At 37.4% G+C, this 23728-nt stretch overlaps 1 protein-coding gene across 6 annotated transcripts in view; it reads right to left on the bottom strand.

The window, feature by feature from the left end:
* The window catches only part of MCTP1 (multiple C2 and transmembrane domain containing 1), a gene marked incomplete at its 5' end in the record, with an annotated part of 535475 nt that overhangs the window by 256915 nt on the left and 254832 nt on the right, over window positions 1–23728 (bottom strand). For all 6 annotated transcript variants that reach the window (XM_082836435.1, XM_082836436.1, XM_082836437.1 and 3 more), the window contains one exon: window positions 4988–5130. In XM_082836435.1, the coding sequence (XP_082692561.1) occupies window positions 4988–5130 (143 nt within the window). The remainder of the gene's footprint in view (window positions 1–4987; window positions 5131–23728) is intronic.

Raw genomic sequence — 23728 nt, 5'->3', positions numbered from 1 at the left:
CAAAAAAAAAAAAAAAAGCTCCAAGCTGAGGGAGTAGCATGTACAGAAGCCTTGTATCAGTTACTGTTTTCTTTTCTCTAGTACAGGTGTACTGCAATTTAAACAAACTTAATATGTAAAAAGTTGATATTAAAAAAAAAATAAATCCCTTGCTTTACAAAGGGATTCTTAAATTAGAAGAGTCACAAGGGATTTATTTAAGTTATAAGCTCCTCTAATGCCTTTAAAATTATTCAATTTATAGTCATTTGATTTACTTACAACCTTTCAGGAGTACATTTGTTGTAGAAAGCACAGCACTCCCGCAGTAAATATTCTCCTTGATCAATTACACTTCTGAACTTTAGTCATCTGCTCAGTGGCCTATCTTATACAACTGACACCTTGGTATTTGCAAGTGGCTGCAGTAGTGTATTTTACAACATAAAATTTACACCAAAATTAGAGAAATTTCTCTTGTGCAATCTGATTGTATCAGCCTTAAGGATTAAAATCTTGGGGTGACTACAGTGACATACAATCCATGAGAACACCTGGGATTCACCTACACATATGAAGTGGAAGGCTGTGAATCCAGTGAATTGATCGGCATAGACAGCCCAAATGGGCGAGTCAACATTCAAACTCCGTTTATTCTCATGGGGAGAGTCTTTTCTACCGTCCTAATGCTAGATGTTTACAATAGTTCTCAATTCCTATTACTCAGCAAAGGCATAAACACAGGGAAGAATGGAAACACCAGAATCCATTCCTTAATGAAATTGTTTGCTATGCAATTTGGTTCCAAGCTCTATAAACTATTTGTCAGAGGGAGCATTGCTCTAGGTGAAGTGTCAGAAAATATAGAACATAGAAGAGTGATGAAATAGGAGAGGCACTCCCACTGCAATAAGAAGCACAGTTAATGACGATTAATGTTTACTCAACATTTACCATATATAAGGCATTGTGTTAAACACATCATATAGATTTTTAAATTTCATTCTTATACAACTCAGTGAACAAAGTATTGTTTCCATTTGTCAGATAAGGAATCCAAAGCTTAAAATATTTATGTTACTTGCCCCTAAATGCCCGGGCTAAGAAGAGGTCAGATTCAAATTTTGTAATGGATTTCAGACACAGAGCATATTTAAAGTGATGTACAGTCAGGGTTGAGGGTCGTTGGTATATGAAATTCTTTTTAGGACCCTTAGAACCTACTGAGAAATAATTTTGGACAAGACAGTTATATGGTCCTTAGCTTGACCCATGCTTTAAGTACCTTTTCAATTTTAAATCTTAAGCTTGGATAGATGTGAGTTATTTAAGGAACTATCAAGTTTGTTAAAATGACAATCTTAGAATCAGTACTATGGCTCCAAACAGAATAGTTTTTCTAGTTATCAAAATCTTTCTGTTATTTAGAAGAGCACTTTCAATTTAGCTCTTCTAGCTCATGATTAGGCCAAACAAGCAACAATTTACATTTCTCCTTTTAGATTACTTCTACCTCTTTCCACTGTAATTCTGGGTGCTCATCATGTACCTGGAATAATAGTGTCAGTGAAATTACAATGGAGAATCTGAATTTAATTCAACTGCAATGGTTGCTGAATTTACTCTATTATTTAAGATGTGTGCTGGAGCACCTCTGTGGATACAGAGCAGGCTCCAGGGGCTCTTATCTCAATTAGAAGCACTGCATTAAATCCCAGATTCTACTGCTACCCTACGATAAACATGTTTCAAGCCCATCCCTGCAGCCTTGTTTTTATACCTGCCCTTACTGTGAAGTCATTCATAACTGAAGGAATATTCTCTTTTTATCAAAATTAAAAGCTATATGAATTCCAACCAATTGGAAAGTGTATTTATTTATTTTGTGTAGTATTTAGAAATGACACTACCAAGATTTTTTAAAATTTGTTTTTACTAGAAATGTTACAAGTCCTGTAACTTCAGTGTGATTTTATAACCTTAGCTTAGAACTGAATTTTGTTTCCCTTGGTAATCTTTACACTGATAGAAATCAGATTACAGTGTGCATGTGGACTTCTTTTTCATTGAACCATAGAGAGGAGGGTTGAAGACAATATTTTCTAATCATCTAGTTCATGGATGCGTTTTCATATTACCTGTCACTACAGAATCAGTTAGTCCCTAAGAAATCTTTCAGGCAAGATTAATTTCCTATCACAGAGGATGTGGGCATCCTATAAAAGTCAATCACACAGAGCTATGTAGAGACGATGAAAATAATGCAATCTTCATGAAATTCTAGTAACTTAAAATATCATTTCCACCAATGTATGTTATTTAGGTCTTTGTGTGTCCCACATTAGGCAAAAAGTAGATAACACAAAACGTGGGAAAAGTAAAGGTGAAAGTTAGAAATTTTTTTCAAAAGAAGCCCTATGCATGGTCCAGAAAATGAAAATCAAATGAAAAAGATCAAAGCATATTAAAAAGTATAAAGCATTCATAAAAATAAAGTTTTGTTATTTTATGTTTGTACTAGTATTTGAGAGGCCAGTGTGATTTCTGTTTAACTTATTTTTTATTATGTCGAAATGTAAAAAAAAGTGTCAAATCTTTTACAATTCACTATGTATCTTCTTCTGTAAGGTGGAAGTTAAGTTGTGGCTACATAATGTTGTACTTTGGAAACTCAAAGTGGTAAAAAACAAAAACCACCCTCGGGTTTTCTCTGCTAACTTCTTTGTTCCCAGTGTGTCATTAACCAGGCCTTTGGTCTATAGGCAGTGTTACAGTCTCCATTTTCAGTATGTAAGTGTATCTATTCTTGCTCTCTTAAACCAAAACAAAAATTTTTGCCACCATTTTTTTCTGTGTACTTCAGATTTTTGTTTGCTTTTGAGCCTATTATGATATTCCTTTTGAAATACACATTTGACATCTGGATTTCTGCACAGATGAATGTCATTCTTGAACACAAAAGAATAGCAGAGGGACCCAGCCATTACCTAATGTAACACTGGAACATTCATTTGTAACCGCTTTAAAGACTGGAGATCCACATGCTTCCGTCATAGAGTAATATCCCATTCAAGAAACAGATCCACAGCAAACGCAATTAGAAATTAATCCTTTTCTTCCATAATTTTTCTCTTAAGGGACATTATATGAGATCCCAATGGTCCAGTGCTATCCTTATTAACCCTGCTTTCCTTTCCTATCTATTTCCTTCATGGTTGCAGCTGCTCTAACTTATTTCTTCTAAATCTCCCTAGGAATAAGCTTCCTTAATCCTACTTGTCTTTTAAAAAATTCGTTTTTTCCCCTTATCTCAATTCTTTATTATGAAGGTATTTCCTTTTTTCTCATGTAGACATTTCTTTCTCTCTACTCTCACATTAATAATTCTTGGGTCATGATTTTTTTTTTTTTGCGATACGCGGGCCTCTCACTGTTATGGCCTCTTCCATTGCGGAGCACAGGCTCCAGACGCGCAGGCTCAGCGGCCATGGCTCATGGGCCCAGCCGCTCCGTGGCATGTGGGATCTTCCCGGACCGGGGCATGAACCCGTGTCCCCTGCATCGGCAGGCGGACTCTCAACCACTGCGCCACCAGGGAAGCCCGGGTCATGAATTTTGAACATTAAAAGATAGCTCACTAATTCTATTTAACTGATTTCCTTTAGCCATTGTCCATTTGAGACAATTTCTTAAGCAAATACAGGTCTATGCTCCCCATGATGACTTCTAGAAACTTATCAACTACATACTTGTAGTTCTCTTTTTCATCGATTTGATAAATGGCCCTGCTATGATTTTAGTAACATCTTGATTACTTTTTCCTTTCTGTGGAAAACAGAAACAACTGGAAGCAATGCAAATGAAGATTTGAGGGGAAGAAGGATGCCCAGAGATTGCTGAAAGAGTGATCAAGTGATCTTTGGGGCTCATGTGCCAGTTGTGACAATTTAGAGAAAAGGATGGGGCATGTGATGTAGTAAAAGCAGAAAAAGGTTTGGTCACTGCATGGATAGTCAGAACATAAGAGTCAAAAAGAATATAAGTACCTAGAGATATGAAGTAAAGGGAAGTCAGGTTTGAAAGTAAAATAAGGAATTAAGGTTAACTCCATAAATTCTTCTTCTTTTTCTAACTACATCAAATGAAAGGAAATGCTTCCCCCCCCGCCCCATCTTTGGTAATGTAATAGAGACAGGAGTTTTCCTTCCTCTATTATGTTTACCCTCCTCACCTTCCAAGTAAAGCATTTTGTTTGCAACCAGGAATGGTAGATCCCTGATATAATTCTTTCTAAAATATTTATTTATTTATTTATGGCTGCGTTGGGTCTTTGTTGCTGTGCGTGGGCTTTTCTCTAGTTGCAGCGAGCAGGGGTTACTCTTCATTGTGGTGCGCGGGCTTCTCATTGTGGTGGCTTCTCTTGTTGTGGAGCACAGGCTCTAGGCGCATGGACTTCTGTAGTTGTGGCATGCAGGCTCAGTAGTTGTGGCTTGTGGGCTCTAGAGCACAGGCTCAGTAGCTGTGGCACACAGGCTTAGTTGCTCCGTGGCATGTGGGATCTTCCTGGACCAGGGCTCAAACCCATGTCCCCTTCATTGGCAGGTGGATTCTTAACCGCTCTGCCACCAGGGAAGTCTCCCCTGCTATAATTTTTAAACAGAAAAGGTGTGTTCTGTGTAAGCTCTTCCTGCTAGATTATATGGAGTCTTGTTTTTATACGTTCCCAAAGTGCACTAAATCAGTTAACTGCACCAAGCAGGAGGAGATAGGCTTCATAATTCTCCTAACTATAACTGGCAATAAATAGAACTGTCCAGAAGAAAGATGCTCCCACCAGCTCCCCCTCCCCTATAGCTCATTTCTATCACATCACCAACAGATTAGAATTGCACATAGCAGAATATACCTCTGGTGAAAAATCTCATCAGACAGACAGACATTATAAAAAACCATTAAACGGGGATTTCTATATCAGATTACATTAGGGAAAAACAAATAAATGGTTCACCTTTATGTACAACGGTTCCTTAAGATGTTCAACGAGAAGGCAAGCTTTCTCCTCCCACACAGGATTGAGGCTCTTGTGTATTATTTTACTTCTAAAAACTTCTTTTCCTCCAATTTTAAACTTCACGTATGGATCACTTGTCCCTGTTAAAGAGATACAAATTGATCCATGTTAATCGTGCTTTTCTACAGAAGCAAGAGAATAGCTCATCTAAACATTAGAAAGTATTTAAAGGAATAAAATTTAAGTAAACCTTATCACATGAGAAAAATAAGGATTAAGTGCCTTTTCCTAAATTTTCCCTTAAATATTCAAGTGACAGTAAATAATAATAAAATTATTATTATTATATCTTCTGATCTTAATACTGTAACCCTGTTCTGTTATTTTAAAACTCTACTGCATGCTGCATTTATAAATTTAATTCATGTTGTAAATGATAGAGATTAATCTGACGTTTCATCTGGTCAACTATAAAAAAGATGATCCATGATCTTGGCTGATTTAACAAGTTTTAGACATATATGCTGCTAAAAATTTACACTAGTTTAATGGGTTTTGGAAAAGGTGAGTCTTAAATTGAGCTTCAGTTTTATCCTTGGTCCCATATTTTCTTCACAGGTATCAATTTTATCCTTGGTCCCGTATTTTGTTCACAGGTTTCAATTTTAGAATGCTAGGGAAGGATGCCTCAGAGGAAGGCATCAGGAGGAAGGGCACAAATGATTGTTGAATAACCTGGGTACTTCATGTTATCCATTAATACCTCCTAAGCTCCCTATGAAGATATAGGGAATAAGAGCAATCAAATCAGTTGCTCTTGGGTACACAGCCAGCAAGAGATGGAGTGAAGGTTCCAACCAAGGCTGTGTAGCTCTAATGCCTGGGCTTTTTTTTTTTTTTTTTTCCCTGCAACTTCAAGAGGGAAGGGCCTCTATATACATTCATTTATATTATACCATTTCTCATTTTGACCGATGAATAACATCAATCTTGGCCTCATAACTCTATGCTGTTAAGGATTCCTAAAAAGGTGAATCAGGAACATCCCCAAGGAAACCACTCCAGTGCGTGACAATCTTCAACCTCAGAAAATGATTCTTTACACATGACCTGACTCCCTTAGAATAAAATTGTAATTCTTCCTGTTTTGTCCAACCTGAAACTATAGTTGATAACTATGGTCTACACGATTTAAAGAAAAATATGAGTGGGGCTCAGAAAATTGTAAAGCACCATGTAAATGTTAGGTATTAAAATTATGAGGCTGATATACTTAAACTCACTACCTATATTCCTCCTCAATACTCCACTCACCTCCATGACACTTAAATATCTATGCTAAATATAAGGACTGCCTTATAGGATATGGATTTTCTTATTTAATCATTTGGGGGCTCTCTCAAAACTCTCCACATTCCCCTAGTAAATTGAAGACCTTGTTTTTGTAGGACTAGACCTGGGTCTAATAAAATAACGACTTTCCATTTTGTGAAACTCCCATTTTGACAGCTTGATTTTATAACAAGACAAACTTTACAAAATGTTTATAAATGTAAATGTAGGCTTAATACTAAACTGTTACAATGCATTCTTTAAGGGAGTCAATGGAACCAAAATATTTAACAGTTAAAATGGCTATTTTTCAAGGCCCTGATCCCCAGCTACAGGCTGAGCACCCCGGGAAGTGGAAGTGTTATAGCACGTAATTTGAGTGATATTAACATCCATGTACCCGTCTGAATTTCCTCAGTCATGCAGTTTTGTCTCTGATTTTTAAAATCACCTATGCAGCTACTACCAGCTGCTAAAATACAATATGCTCCATGAGATCAGAACCATTTGTATCACTGTGTTTTAAACCTCCAGCACTTAGTACAGAATTAGACATATTGTTCCTCAATAAACATTTGGTGAATAATTGAATGACTTAATGACTTAACGATGTGGGTGGGAGACCTCTCTTCTTGCTGACTTTTGTCACCTCCACTTGGATACATAATAGACATTCCAGTGTTAACATAGGCCTCGATCCTCCCTCAGGCTTTGTCAGGTTGTTAAAGGCTCCATTCTTTGACAGTTCCTCAAGCAAGACGCAGGAAAATTACTTTCCATACCTCCTTCTCCATCCAGGACACCACCAAGTCTGATTAATTCTCCTCCACTCTAGTTCAGCTACCATGATTTCTGTGCTGTGCAACTACAATGATAGCCTCCTAACTGGGCTCTCCACGCTTCCGTGTCCTCCCCCATTAATTCTCTATATGACAGCCAGACTGACCTTTTAAACCTGCAAATTTAATCTTCCCCCTTCTTTGCTTAACACCTCTCAACACCTTTCAACTACACCTATAATAAAATCCAAAATCTCTAACATGGTATACAGAACTTGCTGTTTCTCCACCTTCATTTTTGGCCCCTACTCTCTTCCAGCTTTCCTGTTACTAGAAGTTCTCCTCTGTTTCTTCCAGTCTTCACATATTCCAGCCAGGCTCTCTGCTTGAAAAGACCCTCCTTCCCACTCTCTTCCCCTTTTGCCTGGCTGACACTTCTTATCTTCCAGGCCTTAGTTTAAATATAATTTGCTCAGGAATGCCTTCCTCAACCATCCCAACCTGAATTAGGTCTCTTTGTCACTTTCTCCTGACATTTGCTCTTCTGCTTAGTAGCACTAATCATTATGCTACTTATAGGTTAATTTGTATGTCTACCAGTTTACTGTAGGAATTTTCCCGTTGGCTATAACCCCCGCGAGGGCAGGACTCTGCCCCAGCACGTGGCACAGTGTCTGGGGCAGAGCCTGTACTCAGTAAGGATTTGTTCAATGGATGAGTAAATGAATGACCTTACAGTTCACAGTGTACACAGTACTATTAAATACATCCTCAAAGTGACTCTGTGAAGTTGGTGAAAGCATATATTGTCAACCTATATTGCAGGTGAGAAACAACCTGAGATTCAGTGTGACTTGCACCAAATCACTTAAGAAGCTAACAAGTAACAGGATGAAAGGCAAATTTACACTTCAGATGCCAAGTCCAGGGTTCCTTCTATGCAGCTTTTTAGGAAACATGGACATCCATATTTTCCTTTTTTAACTCTAAAACACCATCACAGAAGTATTATGTAAAGACGTTGAACAATTATTTAGACACTACAAATCGTGCCAATATCGACAAGTAACTTATTTCTCACTTAAAAAACTCTCACACTTATTATCTGTCTTAATCACCCTAAGGCCTCTGTGAGTCTACCTACTGCCTCCGTTTTACAGATGAGACAAGTAGGAAAGGTCAAGTGGTTTGCTCCAGGTCAGACTAGAATTCAAATCTGGAGCCTAGTCCAGTTAATTCTCTCTCTGGCACATCATCATAAACCGTTCACCCCCTTCAAGGTATAACAATCTTGTATCTCTTTGGTCCAAAAAAGGTATGAATAAGCCTTTTACAAGAAAAGTGACTTCAAGAAAGTTGGACTGTGTTTCTTAACAGTTATTGATATTAGCATCTCACACTATTTAATTTAGCTATTATGCAAACAACTGACATAACTTATGATTTAGCACAGAAGCATATACACTCAAATGTAAATCTTTTTCGGAAGCAATCTGTTTCTTGCTCCTTACCAGAAACATTTTCCTCAACCACTGTCTATGCTAACTGTCAAAATCTCCTTAGAATTAGGGACAACTCGTTCCTAGAATCCTGCTGGGTGATCCTCTAGGTCTCGATGGCAGAACTTAAATTACGAAAAGGAATCTAGATCACTCTTGTTAACATTTACTGAACACGTACTATGTCAAATATAACATACCACCCAATGAGCCTGTGAGGTGAGTTGTAGTGTTACCTAGGTTACGGGTGAGGAAACCATGTTTCATTTGTTCTGTTGGCATTTATTGAATACCCTCAAGTGGTATTACATACAAATATATAGTGTGGAACAGGTAAGTAAATTCCCCAAAGTCACACAGCTAGGATACTGGAACTTGAAATTAAATATTACATTAGGCCACCTGCAAACAACATTTTTCACGCTTGGTATCGTATCCTTGATGCCGCCTGAGGCAGTAAATATCCAATGGCCTGGAGAAATAACAATCCAGATAACAAGAGTTGGTCTAAGGGTTAAGTTAAGGTTTAGGGACAGAGTTTTGACTCTTCGATAGGCACTAAGACCTCAGGGATTGGTATAAAAAAGAGAGAAAGGCTGTTTTAAGGGACTTTGAAAAGATATTATGATGGTGAAATATATTGTAAATGTGTGGCTTTGGCCACAGGATAACCTGGATTGGAGATGGTACATATGTCAGCAAATTTCACAGTCATAAGTACAGGAAAACAGCTCCAGATGCACACACATGGTGAGTCAGTCATCTGACTTTTCCCGCTGTGTTTTGACTCCATAGAATAAAATCTGCTACATTTCTCCCTTTCCAACTATCATTCAGAGGCTTCTGGGTGCTATTATTAAATTTTAATAACTTTTTTAGTAGTCAAAACTCTTTAAGGAATTTCTAATAGTTTACTTATTATTGTAACTGAGGGACCTTTGTGGACTGAGAGTCCTTAATTTAAAGTTCAAGACCTTCAGCTTGTGATTCCAACACAGAACTGGAGACATCATTCTTTTAATTTAGTTTCAGTAAAAGACTTGTACCTAATGCTCTAATCTTTTATGGTGAAAGGTAGTCACTTTATTACCTGGTAATATTAATAGGTATTATTTGTTTTTTAAAAAGAAATTCTGTGGTCAAGCATATTTGGAAAATGCTGATTTAATACAAAATTAAACAGATTAATTTTCTATAGCTTTTTTTTTTGTGGTATGTGGGCCTCTCACTGTTGTGGCCTCTTCCGTTGTGGAGCACAGGCTCCGTATGTGCAGGCTCAGCAGCCATAGCTCACAGGCCCAGCCGCTCCACGGCATGTGGGATCTTCCTGGACCGGGGCATGAACCCGTGTCCCCTGCATCGGCAGGCGGACTCTCAACCACTGTGCCACCAGGGAAGCCCATCTATAGCTTTTAAATAAGACAATGTGCACTCTTACTCTCCAAGGGGATATGACAGGTCTTTGACCGTCGAGCCTATTTATCTTGAGTGTATCCTTCAGGACTAATAATCCCTGATCTCTCTTTGGGAAATGCTACCTCATTATATTTCATAGATGAGGAAGTTTCACATGTTTTGGAGGTTCTTTTATTGTGATAGATTTTCCAGTGAATTCAAGTCATTTTATTATAATAAAACTCCAAGTAAATCCAAGCCACTAACTTGTGGTTAGCCTTTAACAAATATATTACACACACACACACACAAAAGAGATTTAGTTTGTTGGTTCAAAAAACTCAAAAAGTAAATCCAAGTGCCAGTGCTGTTTTGTTGCAATATTGCATTCAACCACAAGATGGCACAAACACTTATCAAATTACTATTGTGAGGCCTGTGGTTCTGCTCTTCAAAGTTAAGGCATTCTACTGCACCCTTAGCAGTTCTCAGGCATTTTCTAGCTGGACTGTGACCCTCATTACAATCTTTTTTATGGTGATAATAAAATGTAAACAGGGAAAATAAATATAGAAGAAGAAACTAGGAAGTGTTAGCCCTAAAATAAAATTCAGATTTATTTTATCATATTCAAGAGCAACCTTTCACACATTCATTTTATCAGATAGCATTAACTTCAGAATTTATTTTAAAACATTATTATTTTATCTTATAATTATAAATTCTGTGCTTTAAAAATTCTAGAGTATTTTAGATCTAGGGAATTTTCATTGTATATATCTGAATCCTAGGATCAAATTGTTTGAAAAAGAGGAATTAAATGGTTTGTATAATGTTTCTTCATGTAGTAAAGAAAAACATGTCCCCAAGCTATGGTTTTTGTTTGTTTATTTGAGTCAGGACATCTGAGCATTTCAACATTTTGTGTGACTATTTAGCCTTTAATGTAATTTAAGCCCAACATAGAACTAAACTTGTCTGAATGGGTCCCCTTTTGTGCAGCAATAAACACAGCACACACAAGATGGCAGTCTTCCTTTCCTTAAAATAGTATGAAAGCTCTTTAAAATGTAAATAGCCATATAGTAATGAATGTCCTGTTTTTCATTTTCAGAATAAATGAGCCTCCTGGTTAACAAGTTTAAATCAGTCTTATCCCAAACCTAGTACATAATGAAACAGAAACAGCTATTCCTGTTTTCAGGGGCTTATACTTATTCAATAATGCTAACTCCTAATCAAAAACAATGCGAAATTGAAACTCAGTCTTATGGAGAAAGAGAAGGAGAAGGAGGAAGATGAAAAGAAAGACGAAAAAGACAAAAGAGAAAAAGAGAAGTGAATGTAAATATTAAGTGTGAACAGTTAAAAAGAATTCAAATTTAGGGTGGATCTTCCTGAAGGTATTCAATCCTTCTACAAACATTTAAAGCTAGCTACTTTTGTTGACCAAATACAACAGAGAAAATATCTGTTCTATAACAAGGTCCTTCACACTTGAAAGAGGCCTGTAAAAATAGAGAAGTTCAAAGCACACTCAGAGCAATAGATTGTATCTTTATATACATTTATTTTTATTAATGATTTAAAAATCTTCAAAACAGGTACCTTATTTATACATTAAAATTATTCCTTAAACTGTCTTGTTCCTTCTTCATTTTTTGTTTTTTTGAGATTTATAATGCCCTACAGTGGAAACATTACATAGGGCTAAATAACTGTATTAAAATTAAAATGCAAAAAGCTTATAATCACATATGGTTTAATGTTATAAAATAAAAGGAAACTAAAATCTTTTTCCATAATGAGGAATACAAATATTCCAGTGATTTTTAAATTGTTGGTTAATGAAGTTACCATGATACAGCACAGAGGTGAATGAAAACTAATACTGTGATGAAATGCAGTATAGGACTGAACTAAATAAATTTCTTTCTTTGAGGAGTAGAAGAAACTTCCAGACACACCGTATAGAGAAGGTGTAAATGACAGGAACAGACTATTGATTTTTATGAATAATATTTTTGGCTTATTTTTCTCTTGTAAATGCAGAGTTCTAAATATGTAAGAAAAAATAATACACGTATTTCGGGTAAATACAGCTCACTCAAGTTCCCCTGCACACACGGCATAAATTATAGGTGTTATCTACAAGCAATTTCCTGGTAACTTCTGGAAGTTTTGGTAAACTACAACATGGAAGGGGGGTGGTTACTTACATTTTTTTCACACAGATTTAGATAAATACTGCTTTAATTGTGAATATTAATTAATTGTATATTAATCTATGGCATAAGAACAACTGCAATAGAGAAGCGTGTTCTGGATGTCACAGTCATTCTTTCCAAACGGCTCTGCTCCTCCCACCCCTGGGAGCTCCCTCTGTGACCAGTGATCAGTGAACAGACTTTGGAGGTACAAATATACTCATCCTTTAAGCATGATTTTTACCTAAGGAGAAACAATTTTCTCTGGAATTCTTCTAGAATATGTTACTATGTTTTTACAGCCATCCTAACCAAACAAGATAAAATATAATTTTTTAAAAAAAATGTTAAGCACTGAACTTTCGTATGTAAAAAATATCAGAATATTAAAATTTTATACCCTAAATATCTATACTCTCCTCAATCCTTTTTCTTCTGGCTGTCTCAATACTTTTCTGAGACTGTTGCCTTGAGTGTCACTAGTAACTTTTTTTGGCTTCCATATATGTTGTACTGTATCATTTTATACAACAAGAACGTATTAGTCACTAGTAACTTTTCATCACTGCTTTCAATGGCTTTTTCTTAGACTGCAGCCCCTTCCATCTGTGGGTCACAGTGAGTGTTATTAACTCCACTGACCCCGAAATTTTCTTCTTTGTGGATTCTGTGACACTGCTCACAGTAAGTCCTGTGCTGGAAAGAATACTGACCAAAGTCACTTTTGCTTCTTATAAGCAGTGTGGTCTTAGAAAAGTCATTTAACTGCTCTTGTCTATAGTTTTTCAACCTTTAAAATGAGGGGATTTCTCAACTTTCTCTGAGAAAAGTCAAGGATCTATAAGATTTCACTTCCATGCCCTTGACAGAGAATGAGCCATTCCACATAAGCGTATTTTTCAGGAAACTAAAAATTACCGTGTCAAACACCAAGACCATTTTTATTAATAAGTTTGAAGGAAATATTTCTAAATTACATTTTTCTTCTTTTTGGGTAAATAATGAATACAATTTTTAAAAATGGGGCAGAACATCATTTGCTGATTATATGTATCTGGGAAATTAACATCAAGGTTCTAGGAAAGCAAAGTTAAATCTTCTGTGGAAAACCAGTGAAACTCGAGTAGCAATATTTTATTTTCTGAAACTCCCAATGGAATGCTGCTAAAAACCAGGAGATATTCCTTGTATCACAGAGAGGCTCCCCCATGGATACTCCTATAATCTGTTTATTCTTATTTTGTTTCATTTCTTTCAATTTAGAGTTATAAACTCAACAACAGTATTATTTCTATTGCTATATATGCCAGTGAACAAATTGTGTTTCTTAAAATATAACAAATTAAAAGCGATCTGAGGTGTAAGAAGCCTGATTTCCTGAAACATCGTGTGGAGGAGAGCTATCTGCCAACCGGAAGCACGTGCCTTGGACTATCACATGGGTGAGAAATAAACTCCTATTACATTTGAGCCATTAAATAATTTGGGGGTGTATTTGTAATCACAGTTCAGCCTATCCTAACTGATGAAGATTCCTAAGCCTTGGGAATTCTAATTAAAATTCCACTTGCAACCACAGTTTAGCCTATGTCACCCAATAAATGTTCCGAAGCCCTCTGATTCTAATTCTTAAAATATCTCTTGAAATCATCTCTGCCACCACTGTCTCATCATTCCTTGTCTAGATTATTCTAAGAGCCTTCTTGGTTTTCCTTCTCCCTTCCAATCTATCCTCTGAACACTGCCAGAGTTCTCTCTTGTCAAATACAAATCAAGGCACTTGATTCTTCTTGGACTACATTTCACTCCATCTTCTGCACCCACAAGCACTGCTGTGGGTAACCCAGGCTCCAGAACTCTGGCTTAGGGTCAGTATTCAAAGCCTCTCCTTGTCCAGGAGATTTTGCACACGTGTTTGTGTATTTTTATTATCTTATACTCTTACCGTGGAGGCTTCTGATCCTAATTTGGCTTCTGTGGCAGACTGAACCCCTACATCCATTTCTCCTCTTTTTCATTTTAGTAATAGAGTCTCTGTGAGTTTAGCAGGACATGTGATTATTCCAGTAAAGAATTCCTTATTTTCCAAGCAACGGGTATGGCCACGTGGCCGAGTCCGCAAGATGTGTAAAGTGACATATGCAACTTCCAGATCCTTTTTTGTTTGTTTGTTTTGGGTTTTTTTGGTAAGTTGGCTGATAGAGTATATGCTTCCTCTAGTGGTTTTTTTTTTGTTTATTTTTAGTTTTGTAACGATTTAAAAAAACTGAAGTATAGTTAATTTATAGTGTATTTGTTTCAGGTATACAGCAAAGTGATTCAGTTATACATATATATATATATATATACACACACACACACACACACACACATATATATACATTCTTTTTCAGATTCTTTTCCATTATAGGTTATTACAAGATATTGAGTATAGTTCCCTGTGCTATATGGTAGGTCCTTGTTGTTTACCTATTTTATATATAGTAGTGTGTACATGTTAATAGCGAATTCCTAATTTATCTCTCCCCACACCCTGCTATCCCCTTTGGTAACAATAAGTTTGTTATCTATGTCTGTGAGTCTATTTGTTTTGTAAATAAGTTCATTTTTATAATTTTTTAAGATTCCACATATAAGTCACATCATATGACATTTTTCTTTCTCTGTCTGCCTTACTTCACTTAGTATGATCATCTCTAGGTCCACCTATGTTGCTGCAAATGGTGTTAGTTCATTCTTTTTATGGCTGAGTAATATTCAAATATATATATATCACATCTTCTTCATCTATTCATCTGTAAATGCACTTTTAGTTTGAATCCATGTCTTGGCTTTTGTACATAATTCTGCTATGAACACTGGGTTGCATGTATCTTTTCAAATTAGAGTTTTCTCCAGACAAATGCCAAGGGAGTGGGATCGCAGGATTATATGATAACTCTATTTTCAGATTTTTAAGGAACCTCCATACTGTTCTCCATAGTGGCTGCACCAATTTACATTCCCACCAACAGTGTAGGAGGGTTCCCTTTTCTCCACACCTTCTCCAGCATTTATTATTTGTGGTCTGTTTTTTGATGATGGCCATTCTGACATGTGTGAGGTGATACCTCATTGTAGTTTTGATTTGCATTTCTCTAATAATTAGTGATGTTGAGCAGCTTTTCATGTGCCTGATGGCCACCTGTATGTCTTCTTTGGAGAAATGCCTATTTAGGTCTTCTGCCCATATTTTGATTGGGTTGTTTGTTTGATATTAAGCTGAATGAAAAAGCTTTCAGCTTTCCACTGTTGAGTACGATGTTAGCTGTGGGTTTGTCATATACGACCTTTATTATGTTGACGTATGTTCCCTCCGCGTTCACTTTCTGAAGAGTTTTTTTTATCTTAAATGGATGTTGAATTTTATCAAAAGCTTTTTCTCCATCTATTGAGATAATCATATGGTTTTTATTCTTCAATCTGTCAATGTGGTGTATCACACTGATTGATTTGCAGATATTGAAAAATCTTTGCATCCCTGGGGTAAATCCCACTTGATCACGGTGTATGATCCTTTTAATGTACTGTTGGATTCTGTTTGCTAGTATTTTGTTTAGGATTTTTGCATCTATGTTTATCAGTGATATTGGCCTGTAACTTTTTTTTTGTTGTTATATCTTTGTATGGTTTTGGTATCAGAGTCTGGCCTCACAGAATGAGTTCAGAAGTGTTCCTTCCTCTGCAATTTTTTTGGAATAGTTTGAGAAGGATACATGTTAACTCTTCTCTGAATGTTTGGTAGAATTCACCTGTGAAGCCATCTGGTCCTGGACTTTCCAAATAGACCTTCCTTCTAGAAAAGTGTTTTTCTTATTGGAATGATTTATTTGACTTTGTACAATCAGTCTTGGTTGAATTCTATTCAATGTAGTTTCATAAGACTAGGTGGTATGAGCCACCTCTTCTTACAACGTGGCCATTCCTGGGCACAGGGGTTTCTCACTTACAAAATGGAAGATAATACCCAGTAAAGAAAAAAAATGAGTTGAGGTGGGAGGAAACTAATTTTCTTGAATACTTAGTATGTGCCTGGGGCTTTTCATATGATATTTCCTTTAGTTACAACTGTAGTCCTGTGAGGTAGGTTAAACCAGCACAGCAGAGGCCTCCAATAAATGCCTGTTGTTCAATCGATGAATAAATTAATATTCTTAGTAATTTATAGATGAGTAAACTGGTCCAGAAAGATTAGGCTGCTTGCCCTAGTCATAAGGCTAGTAAGTGACAGCTCCAGAATTCAGATTCCAAGTTTACTACACCATTAAGTCTAACCAATCAACCGACCTGTCCCATGTAGCTCAAACTATCATTTCTGAGCTTAGCCGTCCCGTAAGGTGCCCCCATCAGAAACTGGATTCCATACTAGGAAGCCGTGGATCTCACTAAGCTTGGCAAACATTAATTCTGAACCGTTATCACATCAGAGTAGCAGTTAGACAAGCATGACTGAATCTGATTGGGGAGATGATTTATTTAGGGCCTTTTATCTCCATGAGACAGAAATCTCATGAGGGCAGAGACCTCTTGTGCATCCCAGAACCTACCACAGAGCAGGTACTCAACTGCTCAATAAATATTCGTTGACTGTATGAATACAAACATTAATATTACATACATACATTACTATTAACATATTTGCTAAGCTGGGCACTTATTCAGACGCCTAAAACCGGGGTTCTCTGTTACCTCAACTGTAGTTGAGATAACAATTATTATTTAGCTACTTTCCTTAACCATTTAAGAATACATGAATATATAGCAGAAAAGTAATGCTTATTTTCAAGGTACTTCTTCCTCCTAGCTATGTAGAGACAGCAATTCTACTGGATTTGTTAAATCAAGAAAAAATAGCCTATAAAGATTACATAAATAAGCCTATGGATAAGGAAGTACCATAAAATATGACATTAAAATGACTGGAGCCCATAGAACATATCCACTAAATAAAAGTCACTACTACTCTAAAAAGAAAACAAAATCCTCTTCAATCAAAACTGTAAGTAATAACAATGAAAACAGTTTTATGACTCCTGTTGATTGATTACTATCACTACCTGAACCAATTTCAAGACAGTTCTATTACAGTGTGACTAAAATGCATCACAAATGCATGGTACTTGAATAACGCATTCCTTAGCATATTCACGAATGCAATGTGAGAAAAAAGAAAAGTCAATGGTCTCCTCTTTATCTCCTTGCTCTAGTCTTCCCCACTTCAACTCTTTCACCAAAATCTTACAGCTAGAAATTTTTCTGAAACAAAAATCTGATGTTACTCCCTTGCTTTAAAATTCTTCATTGTTCTCATTGATTTCAGAATACAGTTCAGACTCTCTAGCACGACACACAAGTATTTCTTCGCTAATTTCTCCAGACTCATCTTTCACCAGAGCTCTAATCTACAGAACACCTTGCAGCACCTCAAACCCACAGCTTCTCTCCAGTGTCCGTGCCCCTCTTCATCTCTTTCCCTTGCCCTGAATGAACTTTTCCATCATCCCTAGTTCTCTTTCAGTACTAAGTTCAAGCCTCACTGCTGCTTGGACATCTTCTCTGAGCCATCCCATGGACATTATTAGGCCATTCCCACGTGCTCCCTAACATCCTCCGCAAATAACACTTGTCACATTGAGGCCTGGTTTAATTTCTGATCCCTGATGTTTGATACAACCCCTGGGTTATCGTGTGTGATCAAGAAATGTTGGTTGACTGAAAACACTCCTGTATAACGGAATGAACGAATATCTGTACTATCTCAAAAAAATAACAGAAACTAATGAGGTAACCAGTACTTACATTGCATACCCTTTATTTCCTACTGTTTTTTTCCCACTCTTATTCACTGTGATTCTAGGAATCTCACTGAATTTAATTCTCAAATACTGAATCTGAAATATGTAAAGCTTAATATCACAAAAGCACTGTGCCATCATTTCTGCAACAGTGCCCATTTTGCCATTGCCGCTTTCCCAAACTATGGTAATTGACGTTCATTGTGATTCCTCAAAATGGTCAATCTGTTCTAGTTTTACAAAGTGCTTTTAGACAATCTCATTTTAGTAGCAATTTGCTTATAGTGTTTATTTATTTATGATTGATTGATTTAGATTTATTCAGAACAATCAACTAGAAACCATACCAGAATAAAGGGGAATGAATATGCTTATGACATATCTCTCCTAACATTTTATGTCATATGTCCAATAAACAGATATAATAAACATATAGTAAAAGCTGTCATATTTTTATGCACAATGTTTAGAAGGAAGGTTATTTTTATGTGTACAGAGAAATTATGGCTGAAACTGCTACCCTTCACTGACATCTGTGTTTTCCTCTCCTTCACAGGCAAGAAGCTAAACTTCATTTCAAGTCCTTTTATTTAGGTGTGGCTATTGTTATAGAGGAGTGGGTTCTGGCCAATGGATTATGAGCAGAAGTTGAATGCCACTCCCAGGCCCAACCAGCCCATGACATATTCATATATGCAATTCTCTCTCTTTTCCCCCAACATTGAGAACCTAGATGAGGGCAGGGCCACACAACAGAAAGAGCCTGGTGTTTCCAAATGAAACAGAAGCCCTACTATCACTTACAGCGAACAACGAAGTGATAAAAAATAAATAAATTTTGATTTTGTTAAACCACTGAGATTTGTGTGTTTATCTTTTACAGGTCCTAACACTACTTACCTCAACTGATACAAAAATTGATTCTAAGAATGAGTGCTGATATTAAAAAAAAGAATCCCTAAAATATGTGACATTGACTTAGTGGCTGGGTGATGGGTAGAAAGGAAGGCTGTAGAGTCTCATTAGACCGTGGTAGACATGTGGTAAAACTGTTCCTATGGTAACCCGAAAGGCAGTCTGCCTGCCATTGAACTTGAGGGGACATGGTTGGGAAGAGCCAGAAGGAAGGTGTGTATTTTCTGAAATTGGTTGCTTTTAGTAAGTAATCATAAGAGATGCATTCAGGAGAAAATAGGCTGATCCACAAGTAGAAACGAAAGGGAGTAAAGAATTTTAAAACGACTTTGAACAACAAAAGCTCATTAAAAATGTCTAGAGGCAAAGGTCAGATTGGCCCTCCCACCCAAGCACGATGGCCTTAAGGTAGCTGCCATTGCACTGAAAGGGAGGAGCAAAGGAATACGTCAGATTTGAGGAGAAAGAATACTGGGTGTGGTTGCTGGCGCACGAAGCCTACTCAGTTTTTGAGAGAAAGAAATCACTTGGTTGAGATCCCTGATCTTGCACCAGCAGGAAGCAGGAGATGGACGCAGTGCAGTTCCCAAGGGGGCAGGCTCCACCACGCCCATTTCAGATATGCTACAGAGGATAATAGAGGGTAAAGAACTTCCCAGATGGTGGAGCTACTTGCTACAGAGAACAAGAGACAAGGGGACTCTCCCCAAATATTAGCGTTCTAGTCAAGGAATCTCCCTATTCTCCAGGTAAGTGACCTTCATAAAGCCTGTCGATGGGGATTTCAGAAATGCTATGGACAAGTAACTGCTATGAGTCTCCCATGCTTTCCTTTTGGTTGTTATATATTGGACGTGTACGGGGAAGTGTTAGGTTGATTCACAGTCCACGGGGCTACAAGGAACCACATTTGGACGTGATAAAGGATTTCCCTCTATTCAGATATCCTTGATTTGGAGCTGGATACAGGGACCATATGGGACCCTGGGCTGTTTGCCTTGAAGAAGGGTGAATGCCTTCTATGTTCAGGAACAAGAGTGAACCAGATATTTGGTGACCAGAAAGGTGGATTGTAGCCAAGTCTGAGATTACTTGGCAATATCCATGTTTTCTTCTTCTTCCTGGGCACATGGCTGGCCAGTAGCTCCCAGCCTCCTATAAAATTAGGAGCAGCCGGGGCTTCCCTGGTGGCGCAGTGGTTGAGAGTCCACCTGCCGATGCAGGGGACACGGGTTCGTGCCCCGGTCCGGGAAGATCCCACATGCCGCGGAGCGGCTGGGCCCGTAAGCCATGGCCACTGAGCCTGTGCGTCCGGAGCCTGTGCTCCGCGACGGGAGAGGCCACAGCAGTGAGAGGCCTGCGTACCGCAAAAAAAAAAGTAACAGATGACAGATGCCCATGTGGACAGAATGTCGACAGTTTGAATACTTTCAACTCAGCACTTTAAAATTAAATTCAGTATTTATTGAACACATACATTTTGTGATGTAGTATTTTATTTTGGACAGGTCTGATATAAAGTGTATGTTATAGAGCTAAGATGCCTCCTCCAGATCTCTAGAGCTATAAGAACACTGCTAGTCCCTGTTTCACAGACACCCCTTTCAAGCATGTGGAATCCTTAATATATACAGTCATCGGCACAATGACATATTTGAGGTCATCAAAACAAAGATGCAATAAGCTGATTTCTTGTCAACCGTTTGTCAATGAGAGAAATTTTAAAGGATATGCTTCCACAAGTGAAAGATTTTTTCTTTTCAAAATACAAGTTTAAAATCCATGTCTCCAGATTATTAATTAAAGCCTTTTCTTCAATTATCTTATTATTTGATTTAGTCAATGGTTATATAAATTTTATAAGCAAGTAAAAAAGATAAGCAAAGCAAAATGTTAACACCTACAATGTAACTAAAATACTTGAGGAACAATGAAAAGAATCTTCATCCCTTATGCTAAAAACGGTTAGTAAGTTTTTAATGTGACAAGTGACTTCAAAACTTGCAATTATCCTGCTAAAGCATGTCGTCACCGATAGAAGCAAAGACGGCAGATACAGGAGAGTAGTAGGTGTTGTGAATCCTTGTTCCTGTCTTCAACACAGCACTCCCTTCAACTCTCTGACAGGGTGTGGGAAAAGTCCATGGTCTGAGTTGGTAAGTTTAATAAAAACTGGAGAACCAACCTAGGCACTAGGTTGATGACCCACTCTTTCTTGCCTTCTGCCTTTCTGCCAGACTTGCTACTCTTCCCATTTCCATTAATGTTCTGTTAGTTTTTAAAAGAAGACAGGGCTCTTTCTTAATACAAGACTTGTGCTAGTTTGCAGAGTAAAGGAATTCTCCAGCTGGTATACTTTTCCTTTTCTGAAATACATTGATGCATTTAACAATATTTACTCGATGTCTATTATGTAAATAGGTCCTGCTAGGTCCCGGGGATCCAGCAGATCATAAAGTCCCCACTCCCAAGGATCTTTGGTTGCAGTGGAGGGAATCAGGCAAAGAGCCAATGAAGAGGTAACATGTCATGTAATGATAGATGTGGGAAGGAACATGAAGCCACAGGTGAAGGGATGGTAGCAAGAGGGGCCTGCTATTTTAGATAGGATGTGGAGGAGAAGCTTCACCTATGAGCACACATTTGAAAAGGGACCTGAACCAATAAGGGAGCATTTCAGGCAGAGGAAGCAGCAAGTGCAGTGGCCCTGAAGAATTCTAGTGTGGATAAAGTGAGTGACCTGGAAAGAGAGTGGTGGGAGATGAAATCAGAGCTCGGAGGGACAACAGATTATGTGAGACTCTACAGATCCTCGGTAAGGACGTGGGATTTTTCTTCAAGTGAGTTAAAAGAGAAGAGCAAATAAATCAACGGATAAAATATTTTAAGACGGCCTCATGTAATGTCAAGTGATCAGTCTTTTATTAGCGAATATACCAAAATAAAACAGGATGTACTCAAAGGGCCAATTATAAAAGGGCAAGTTTATTGTTTTCAAAACCTACTCAAAACAATTTCTAAAGACTAACTGGTCTGAAATATGCTGACAATGTCAACCTACAGGTTAATAATGCATGTACAATGAATGTGAGTTCTTACATTCATCTTTATATCTACAGTGCATCCTTTAAAATTTAGATTTATAAACTACACATAACAATATAATCAAATAGAAATTATTTTTAGAATCTGTTATGACTCCTGTTGATGTCAATATTATCTTATCTTGATATTAGTATAATAACATCAGGGGGGATTTGGCAGCCACATTCATCACTAAAATAGCATATTTAAGGCAATGGGAATTTCTTAAATGTTTTTGGCTGGCCCAGCACATAGTGAGATAGCCTTTATTGGGAGCTGGTGGTAAATGTCTTCCCTACTGTGGTAGGTAGAATTCTAAAATGCACCCCTAAGATTTCTCATCCCCATCCCTGGGCTGTGAATATGATATGTCTGTGATTATTGCTACTTATATGATGAAAGGGATTTTGCAGATGTAATTAGGTTACTAATCAGTTGACTCTGAGTTCACCAAAAGGAAGATTGTGAGGGTGGACTTAATCTAACCTCCTTTAAAAGCACAGGGTTTTCTCTACCTGGCAGCAAAAAGGAAAATCAGATTTGAAGCACGAGGGGGATTTTACACACTGTCCCTGACTTGAAGATGGAGGGAGTCAAAAGAAAAGGGGCTAAGACTGGCCTCTAGGAGCTCAAACAAAACAAAACAAAACAAAACAAAACAAAACCCTGGCTGGCAGACAGCAAGAAAACAGGGACTTCAGACCTCCAGCTGCAAGGAATTGAATTTTGCCAAGACCAAGAATGAACTTGGAAAAGGACCCTGAGCTCCAGTTTTTAATGTTAAGTCCAGCTGACACCTTAACTTTGGCCTTGTGAGACTCTGAGCAGAGAGGCCAGTTACGCCATGCCCAGATTCCTGACCTACAGAATTTGTAATCCACCTATTAAATGGATGTCGTTTTAAGCTGCTAAGCTCATGGAAATTACTTAGAAAGCAATAGAAAACTAATGAGTCTACCTTGAAGAACACATTTATGATGTACCTAGAGAAATTTTTGAGAAAACTAGAAGGAAACTTAGTTGAACCTAATGAAAGACTTTCTTATAAAGGGTGTCAGTGTATTACCTAGAGTTCTGTCTAAGCTGCCATGACAAAGAGATCAAAAAAATATAGTGGATTAAACTAAGAGAAATTCATTTCATTCATGCAAAACCATACAGGGAAAGGTAATCCTAACCCAATACAACAATTCCACCATTCTCAGTGTGAGGCTTCTGACCCTTGGTCCAAGATAGCTACTCTTCTTTTTTTCCAGCTTTACTGAGATATAATTAACATATAGTATTGTGTAAGTTTAAGGTATACAACATGATGATTTGATATATGTATATACTGTGAAAATGATTATCACAATAAGGTTAGTTAACACATCTATCACTTCACATAGTTACCTTTTGTGTGTGTGTATGTGTGTGGTGAGGATATTTAAGATCTAGTCTCTTAGAAACTTGCAAGTATACAATACTGTTAACTACAGTCACCATGCTGTACATTAGACCCCCCAGTACTTGCTAATCTTATAACTGGAAGTTTGTATCCTTTGATCACCATCACCCATTTCTTCAATCCCTCAGCCCCTGGCAACTACCAATCTAGTCTTTATTTTCTAAGTTCTGTTTTTTAGGTTCCACATATAAGTGAGATCACACAGTATTCAAGACAATTCTTGTTCTCTTCATCTCCCAACTGGAA

This window comes from Leucopleurus acutus (genome assembly GCF_964270905.1).
Source record: "Leucopleurus acutus genome assembly, chromosome: 3".
NCBI lineage: Eukaryota > Metazoa > Chordata > Mammalia > Artiodactyla > Delphinidae > Leucopleurus > Leucopleurus acutus.
Note: the sequence above shows the minus strand (reverse complement) of the source record. Positions and strands in the feature narration are given on the sequence as shown.